The sequence below is a fragment of the Montipora capricornis genome, chromosome 6, assembly GCF_036669925.1.
Source record: "Montipora capricornis isolate CH-2021 chromosome 6, ASM3666992v2, whole genome shotgun sequence".
NCBI classification, from domain to species: domain Eukaryota; kingdom Metazoa; phylum Cnidaria; class Anthozoa; order Scleractinia; family Acroporidae; genus Montipora; species Montipora capricornis.
Window position 1 is genome coordinate 45,195,358 of NC_090888.1, and position 10,000 is coordinate 45,205,357.

General features: G+C 37.9%; 1 protein-coding gene across 2 annotated transcripts; it reads left to right on the forward strand.

Moving 5' to 3' along the window:
• Positions 1-2,490: 2,490 nt before the first annotated feature.
• LOC138052264 (uncharacterized) lies at positions 2,491-9,737 on the forward strand. Of its 2 annotated transcripts, none has more exons than XM_068898664.1 (7): positions 2,491-2,631; positions 3,776-4,203; positions 4,659-4,802; positions 6,076-6,246; positions 6,808-6,883; positions 7,041-7,121; positions 8,758-9,737. In XM_068898664.1, exons 1-7 carry the CDS (start codon positions 2,583-2,585, stop codon positions 8,874-8,876), a joined length of 1,068 nt encoding a protein of 355 aa, XP_068754765.1. In that variant the 5' UTR covers positions 2,491-2,582; the 3' UTR covers positions 8,877-9,737. The 2 variants fall into 2 exon arrangements, with proteins under 2 accessions (XP_068754765.1, XP_068754766.1); XM_068898665.1 differs by having other exon boundaries at positions 4,662-4,802.
• The last annotated feature ends 263 nt before the right edge of the window (positions 9,738-10,000 follow it).

Consider the following 10,000-nt stretch of genomic DNA (forward strand, 5'->3'; position numbering starts at 1 on the left):
TTGCAAAATCTAATAGCATGCTGGGATTTCTAAAAAAGAACTGCTCGGATGACCTCAAGAAGGATTCCCCGAAGCTGCGTTATATTTCCCTTGTGTGCTCTAACCTGTGCTGCGCTTCACAGCTTTGGGTCCACATGATGCTGGAAGTAGAGAATATCCAAAGGAAAGCTACACGTTTTATTTGCATGAACTCTGAACTCTCATACAAGGACAGACTTTTGAACCTTAACCTCCTATCTGTTAACTACAGGCTGGAATATATTGATTTATTATTTTTCTATAAATTAAGTGTATTTATGGACTTATTGACATTAATCTAGATAACCTTGTTCAATGTTGTAGTGTGCGTTCCCGTCGGGGATCTTCTGGGCTTTTTCTCAATAACAAATCCGCTAATACAACTCTTTTCCGCGACTCTTTCTTCAGCCGAATAACTAATCTATGGAATGCATTAATTACCTATCGCTATAAGATCGAAGGTTGAGTACCTTTAAAGAAAAAGTTAAAATCGTTTTTATATAATAGACTAAGTTCAGTTTTCAATCAAGATGACATTCGTTCATACAAATTAGTCTGTCCGAAATCCCGCCGCGCCCATACTGTTATTCGTTGTTCTTGTTAACTTTCTTTGTTCTGAATACTTCTTTCTTTTGGTTTTCCTTTTATTAGTGGGGTTCCAGGGAATGGGTATGATCCGTATCAATTCTTCTTAGGGGGTTGGTTAGGTCCATAGTATGCTCACCTGCCTCCGGGCGAATTTTGACAATAAATAAATGCCGAGCTACACTGAATATTCAATACATACCAGACATCAGCACTGCACTGATGAGGCCCAGAAGGCCGAAACATATATATATATATATATATATATACATATATATATGTGGCAAGAGTTCTTTCTTTCCTGTGTCGTTATTAACTTAATAAGTCAAACGTAAATGTGAAAAACACGAAGATATAAACCTTGTTGCAATCCTCTGTTGTCCTCAGAAGTGTGAAATCTTAACTGACTAGACCGTCCAAAATAGTCGAGAACACCTGATCAAATCCTCCACAGTTTTGGCCTTTGCTCGAGACGATCTTTATATACCAGTACCATGACCTTCCTGCAAAATTTATCGCGTGGGGAATCCCCTAATCGATGTGAGCTAAGAAGCTAAATTGGTCAGTCGAGGTTATGGCGTATAAGTTCAAATCGCAAGAGCATATTACGAACTTAACGTGCCAGATCATGCAAGGTGTTGCTTATTTTCAAGGCAAAAGCATTTCACGGCTCCTATGCTGAGCTAATTTTAAATGCGATGAAGAGGCAGCCGGCCGGCTTGGCATATATACATGTTTTAAAGGAAAATACATTCCACAAATAAAACCTCCTCTTAAAAAATATACCCTGTTTATCAATTAACGAATTGCAGAATTCAAGCGAAGAAGACGAAAAGGAATCATACGAAGCTATAGGTTACTAGAAAGCAAGAGAACACTCAAAACATAGTACATACATTTTGAATGATTTTTGGATAGGGCTAATTGTTTTAAAAGCCTCTATACGCATTGAGACTCAGAACTTCAACATGATGACCCCTTGCTGCTTCTGCATGGTGTCTTCGAAATCCGTCGAGTGGATTGATGTTGGATCTGCTAACACAACTGTATTCTTCCTAATGGATCCGTACCAACCAGCGAACCAAATTACTTGACAAATAAAATCTTTTGAGAGAATAATAGAGTCAAAGTAAGAGCGTCTTTTCTCTAATGACGTAAAAACATGTATTTTAGGAGGCCTCGTTCAATACTTTTTCCGTTGTATTTTACTAAAGGAGGGACTTGTTTGTGATTTACATCTATTAAAACATACTTGTCAGTAAATCAACAGATTTGTTATCGAAACTTCCCTTCTGCTACTATCAAGATCCAGCGAAAGTAAGATTTTTGAGGGCACTACATTAGGGGATTCCCCAAGTCTTTTGCGGCTTGAAGGATCTGCATAAATGCTCCCGAAAGCGTTTTCAGTTTCGGTGGGGAAAGACCCGGTTGACATAAGTAGATACTGCGTTATATTGCCTTAAACCGCAAATAAGCTAACTTACCTTATAATTCTTGGAAGAAAATATGTGGTTGAAGGTTTCAAACATAACAGCGCGATCGTGCAAATGTTGCGTGACCCATCGCTACCGAGCACGTCACGGAAGTTCTCATAATTTTAGAGTTGTTATTCGAGGTTGAATGTCACCATTAAAGTTTCATCTTTTCATGAGAACATTCGATTATCTCTCGTTCTTCAAGTTCAACGTGAAAATATAGAAGGATGTGCAACGCTGCAAAACTTCCGCTTGGGAAGAACCCCGAGATGTTGGCTTTCATTATTACTTGATAATATATAAAATACCAAATTGCGCTCCAAGGAAGTTTTAATTCATAACAGTAGATATTAAACAATGAGTGTGGAAACCGAAAATCCGGCGTGAAATATAATATGAGGTAATTTTTGTTGACCTTATTAAGGTATAAGCGGCTATGACCTGTGGATATAAATAAAGGCAACGAAACAAGTTCTGCACAGTACGCCAGAGCCTCGCAAGAAAATGGTACTGTCACTCTACGGAGTTAAAAAACCAACAAGTTTGACTATTGGTAAGCTCTCAGGATCAATGATGTAAACAACATTTTGATTTTGTCTGCAATGGCGTTTTCGCAAAAGCAACCATTACGTTTAATCTTCTTGGGTAGGGTGTCCCAGCAACAGCAAACCGCTTTTTTCGCCGTGTCAACAAAAATGTTTCTTGTTTAAGTCCGTTTTCTCTTTGCACAGGATAAAATTTTATTGTCTGATTCACTGGAAACGACCGCATAAATTACGGATAAATTACGTTCAACGAAAATTCTTAAGGAATTTAAGAAGGCTGTGAGAGAACTACATCAGTAATGTACAGATTTCTATAATTCATTGTAATAATTTTAAGAGTTAGGATTGTTTATTTATTGATATAGTCAAATTGTTAGTTATTAATTGATCATGTATATATACATATACAAAAGTCATTTATTTATGTATTTCACTTTTCTCGGCATATTAGCATGTATTTGCTAGCCTCATCAACACGAGTTGAAATAAAGTTACGTACTTTATACAATTCGGTTTAAACTTTAGGAAACAAGTTAAGTGGAAATGAACGTAACGGACTCCGTACGAGCACTTGTGACATAATAATACACCAAATTTTCTGTGAACGGCACAATAATATTGAAGTCTAAGAGCCAGATTAGAGTTAAAACTAGTTTACATGTTCTCACGTTTATTTTGCGTCCTAGTCACATCTTTTTGCAGGGTAAAAAGGAGAACTATTCAGGAAGGCTGATATTCTTCAGGAGAGTGTGTAACAGTCGGGTTTACCTGATATCCAAGTGATGGCATAATTATTCCCACATACAAGCACTGCAGATTTTTGCCTTTGTGGTAAAGATCAAACCTTTCAATCAGTTAAATTTGGGACGGGGTATAGAAAAAAAATTGCTTCCAAGGAACGGTGGTTTATGAAAAACGGTTCCCTGACGCAGGTCTATTAATTGGCAATGGCATGTTTGCCAGTTCTTATGCTTGCTATGTACACTTGTGTTTGTGTGAAAGTTGATCAATACTTGAAAGAGTTTCGAGAGAACAGAATTTTCAGAGAAAGATAATGATTTTATTAATATATGGAAGAGCTAAGCAAAGGACTAGGGAAACTCAATCCACAAAAGTCAGTTTACAGAATGTACTGTATTTGTTTTGTTTCAGTTGACCAACAACAGGCCAACAACGACCGAGGCTCAAAAAACCTTCAAGTCAGCTGCTGTTACGACCTCAAGAAAGGACAAGACACTGTATCAATTGAGCACAGCTGTCTGGTGAACGCAGGTAACACATGGATTATCGATGTGAAATGTCGACCGAAACAAGTGGTCGTCAAAGCGCCATCTGGACAATCAGACCGCTGGAGAAGCTTAAAGGAGGTTTACCCTGATGCAAAAATAGAACACAAACATAATGACATCGAAGTAACCCTTCCAGTGCTACCGGAAGACATTGAAATCGCTGCTTTTGGACGACCAGGAAAAAACGACAAGAAACGAATGCAAATGGTGGTTCTTACAGAGCAGCCAAGGCAAGGACAAAACTGGAAGATTTTGATCTATCTGGTAGATAATACGACAACAGGATGTAAGGTACTTCTGCATTCCCTTATATTATTTCTTTACGGCTTCACTCCAATTTGTGTGAAGCGTTTCCGGCATCCTTATCCCATTGGGTTGATCGGATCACCTTAGGGCCGGCTTCTTCGGCAACTAAAGCTTATGATATAGGGTTTTTCTATGTCTTTAGGTACTACAGTGCACTTGCTTTTGAGATTGACCGTAAATGAATAAAGTCACCATGTACTGTGGCTGTAGGTATTCTACGCTGCACCTTTACGGGGGGTTTGGAAGAAGGCAATTATATAAGTTGAAGGCCAGTAATTGGTACCGATCACAGGGCACTACTTTATCTGCAACTATAATTCTAGAAATGTATTGCATTTTTCAAATAGTCAGCCTTAAGTCAGTACAGCTGCATCTGTTTTGTATCAGTTTTGATGATCCGCGATTCTGAATCGATACATTTCGAACGTTGCAATAATTAGCAGGTGTGCCAGAAAGAAGAACAAAGACATCGTAAACTTCTGGTTCCAGTGGCTGGGATCTTTGTGTCCAACAGTGATGAGGATATCAGAATTGAACTCGATGCATTAGAACACGGATGGAAGATCAAAGGAAGTAAAGTGAAGGTAAGCAAAAAGGTTTAAAGTTTTATATTAGCCTGATAATCACTTTTTCGTTTTTGATATATAAACGTTTTAAGACAAAATATAGGATGCTTTTAGATGGTGTTTTTGTTGTCATGATAGCGTATTACGTCATATTAATGAGAACCTCACTTAAGCAATTATTGGTGTTTCATTTGGTGCAATAACATTGCCGTTATGTTAAAACTGAATTGATCCTGCTAAAATACATTTCCTCAAAATTGTCGAAACTGGCTGATGAGCCACGTTAACTTTTTCCGAATTTTCTACGATCGATTCCTAGAAAGAATCATTTCCCGCGCATAGTAGTCCGTTTTTCCGGCCTTGACACTGAAGTTCTCCCTGCGAAAAGGAATGATTAGTCGTGTAGACGATGAATAAGTTTAGCCTTTCCTATTTATATTCCTGACTCGTACACAAGGATGGGTGTGCAGCTCGAACTGTGAGTGTTTAATGCCGTCCAAGTATCGTTACAAAGCTCAGATAAGATACTAGTTACAAGGTAAACATAAAGTAAGAACCACTCAGGCTATAAAGCATGTGCAACCGCCTGATACGCAAACCCAAAAACCCAGAGGGAAAATAGGAACGTATTCCCCAACCAAATGCAGGCGCACCAACCTCTGGGGGCTAGAGGTAATATAAGATTTCCAGACATACAAAGTGATCTAAAATAAAATTTGAAAGTTCGAGAGCTGAGATGAATACATTACATCTTGACAAACCTTATATATCTAAATAACAATAGACTAATTCAATGCCATAGCGGCACCCGTGCATTTCATGCCAACAGGACAATATTTACATTCTTTGTCGCTATCACTTACAGTTCAGCTCCGCCGAATGTAAATACATTTACCCACAATACTCGTTATTTAGCAAGTACATAAAAAATGTTCCAGTCCCTAGCTCGTCGAAGCTTATGCACTCCAACTTGCTTTCATCTTAGCCTTCCTACATTTTCCTTTTCGTCTCTTTACACGAACAAATTTCATCCTTGATAATTTTTCCTTGGAATTCTAGCTGTACCTTCTCAAGGAAAAATCTTGTCAATTTTACCCTTTTTGCACCAGCAAGTTTTCCTTGTTAAGGGAAACTTGTCAAGGACAACTTGCTGGTGTAAACGGGGCTAAACTGACCAATTTAGAGGCAGCCTTCCCAAAAAGTCTTGAGTTGTTCCTAAATTTGCCGGTCATCATTAAGATACCAAAGTTAAAAAATATCAATCATTTCTTATCTCTTTAATTGCTTTCAGACCATCAAAGCAAGTGCTGCTTGGAATGTGCCAGAAAACGCCACAGATTTTCCCAGCTGCCATTTTGATATCATTCACGTGGACAAAACAAAGCAATCATTTTTCTGCGGAATCACAGCATCGCATGAAAACGACACTGCGAGATCAGAGATTGTGACCTATTTTAAACGAGTTAGTAGAGGTCTTCTTAGCTTTCAATAAAAGCCAAGGGAGAAAATGCTATGAAGAAAATTTCATTTTAATAACGCCTGTATCTGAAATTTGAATCAATCCCTTTTACGTGGTGGTACAATATCCCACTGAACTTTATAGACACTTCCTCTGTTTGAATCGTCCTTCAACAAAGGAAAAGGATGCAATATTTGAAGTTAAACTGAGTAAGTGGCAGTGGGTAGCCTATACTGCCACTGATCTGCGGCTCAACGTTCATTGTCAAACGGAGCTTCCGCAACACGTATAAATAAGAATTCTCTCTTTAAACAGGAAAGAAGGTGTCGAAAAGGCTTTACATTCAGTTGAAATCAAAACCATAACCGAACGGTAGAATTGCTTCCCTCATAACATCTCCTGCAGGGGATTTAGACTACTGTTTGTTAATTAACAATGCACAGTTCATTCCCAGTGAACAGATATAAAGTTGCGTGAGTTCTTGCGATACATTGCAAGAAACCGTCATGCAACCAACTCATAACAATGTAGAATTCAGTTACATGATAACGTTGTTGCTTTCAGGAGAGAGGTCAAGAAATCATTCAAACTTCGAAGAACTTACCAAAAGCCAGTAAATACCAGTGTCTTCAATCGAAAGGTAAAAAAAGCAAAGAATCTGAAGTTGTTTACAGAGTTTACATTGACACTAATAGTCCTGAAACCCGGTCGATGGGTCAACGTGTCCAAATCCGCCGCCGACCTTTTGGGTTAGAAGCAACTGTTTTAAAATTAGTATTTATCTCTATTTTTTACAGATGCCGGTGAATCGCTATCAATTTTCTGGTTGTGGTTATTTTTTCTTCGATCTTTGGTCGTCCAAGGCTTGCACTCAAGAGGTAATGGCAGTAAGTCACCGCGAACATTCATCGTAATTTCCGTGCTCCTTCTTCTGTCAGACGACCGGGCCTAGTTTATCAGGCTGGGCTGAAATTTCAGGCCAGTTCTAAAAGAAATCCTCTTGAAATGAATGTGGCGATTACATCATAGCCCGGTTTCTAAAACTGGGCTGAAATGTCATCAGTCGATTGCATACAATTATTGCGGATTTTTCGCCCCGGCTGAAATTCATTATATAAACGCGACAAAAAAATTTCAGCACGGCCGGTGAGCAGGGCAAAATTTCAGCCCGGGCTGAGACTGGCCATGTAATCAGGCCCTAAATTCTCAACGAATGCTGTTACGATACAATCGAAAGGCATCATTATCATTTGAGAGCGTGAACCCTTTTGTTTTTCTTTCTCTTTTCTCTTTCAGTTTTGATAACATCGGTTTAATTATTTGTGGTCTTTACAGAGTATTTCAGAGATCACCGCAACCTTTTTTTCTGAACTCTACACTGCTTGGTCCTCTAGTTGCTTTGCGATCGTTTGCTGAGTAAATTAACAGTAATACTAGGAGTAATCAAAGATTAATAAGTGCGTTCGAAGTTCAATGAATTTAGCTAAAATCATACAAAAAACATAGGAGGAAATTAGTTGAGACATTAAATGAGAAAGACGAAGTATTTAAACAGCAACCATTCATCCGTGCCAGAGGCAGCACAAAGATATTGTAAATATGCAACAATCTGATGATGATTATGTAGATTTATTGAATATGGTACAAAGGCACACTCGTTGCAGTACAAATTATTGTTGAACCTATTCATACAAAAGATGGAAATGCCAAATACAAGGCAAAAATAGTAACAAATCGATGTGACGTCATAACCGCCCGCCCGATAGAAAGCCCAAAAAACCCTCAGAGCTTTGGCTAGCGTTCACAGGAGACCCACGAAATTAGGAAGCCTTCTCCTTCGTCGAACGCAATAAATATCAGTTGATACCACACAAGCGGAATAATTAACTTACGGCCCAAAACATACATATCGGGAAGATATACTATATTTTTCCCCCTTGGGTGCTCCATGATGTGATTGATACGTTGTTATAATTAATCCCCTTGAATGAATCAATTGTAATTTAAGCAGGGAAAGGAAGACTGATTACCGAAGCTTGGCAGAGATAAAGTTTATTAGTAAAATCCAACTAGTGGTCTATTATCAATGCTGCGTTCTGATTGGTTGAGCTACTAGTAGGCTATTTGTTATAGCCCACTAGTAGCGAAAAGCGCCGGCCTTGAAAACTAAAACAACAATTAAAGTCTACCTTTAACTAGCGAAAGATGTTTTGTCTCGATATTTTTTTGACCAACTAGTTGGATTTTACTAAAACAATTATTCCTCTCGCCCTCATGGCCTCTGAGTCAATAGCCCATTCGGCCATCGGCCTCGTGGGCTATTGACTCAGAGCCCATTCGTGCTCGAGGAATAATTGTTAATTATTATTATTATTATTATTATTATTATTATTATTATTATTATTATTATTATTATTATTATTTCTAGTAGTAGTAGTAGTAGTAGTAGGAGGAGGAGGAGCATCGTGTTTGCTAACTATTTACTAAAATCCAGATTTTTTTCCTTCTTAACAGGTACAGTTCCGACCAATCAAAATCAGCGTTTTATGACAAAGAAGGATAATTCAGCAGACACCCTTAACAAAATTTCAGTCCATCTCACTGAACAAACTCTTGGCTTCCCTCACGTCTAGGCGGCCATGTTTGTGTACTGAACAATAGCGAAAAAGTTTTGTTTTCTACACCAACATGGCCGCCTAATCACCTGAGTGCAAACCAAGAATAAGACCGACAATACTTTAGAAATTTAGCTTTCAACTTTTAGTGGAGGCACTCAGTGACCGCATACTGAAAGTGTTAAATGCAGATTAATATCAGCGTTTAATCGATCTGTCCTTTTTGTGGCGACTAATTTTGTCGGAACGTTGTCCGAGTTGTAGAGAATCCACCAGCTGATGGGTTAGTAGATTCACGGCAACTTTGACAAGGTTTCGACATAATCATTCATTTATTCATTTTCTTCATTTATTTATTCGCCATAAGGGGTACAAGAGAGAGAAGAAAAAAAAAAAAGTCTTACTGTTTACAATCTCATGGCAAGGAAGCCCAAAAGAAGCCAACAGGCTTATAGAGAATGGGCTCCCTCAGATAAATAAATAGAACAGAATTTTAATTTTATGAGGAAAAGTGGCAGAGCTACTGTAAAAATCTTATGATAAATTAGATAGTCGTATTGATCATAATTAGGTTAAAAAACAGAGAAAGAGAGGAAAAAAAAATATATATATATATATATTAATAAATATTTAAGATAAGAGGAATGCTTTCAGCTTACGGCAAAACGAAGCGGTACTTGTTGCATTACGAATTTCAGAACTCAGAGAATTAAAAAATTTAGGACCTTGGAAACTAATTGAGAACATTCTTACATTGGTTCTGCACTGTGGTAAATGAAAAAACTTTAAACTTCATTCATTCTGAAGAGGCTAGAACGAACGAATCTTGAAATGAATCTGTAGAATCTAAATCAAGAATAAAAAAAGAATTAAACTCAACGACCAGTGTGTATTGACTATTCTGTTCTAGTAAAAGAAGACTTAAAAGTATATTCATTAATCAGGTGAACGAGGATTATGCGGGCAAGCCCTTCGTAGAAAGAATTACTTGAAAATAGAGATGCGACAATGATAGTGAGAACAAGGGCCGGGCCTTAGAATATTCTTTGAGCATCCAGCACTGAACTGAGACAGGTCAAGTCTGTGTAAACTTTGTGTTGAGTGTTTTAGAATTTAACAAGAAAACACTCGTCTCAATAGAT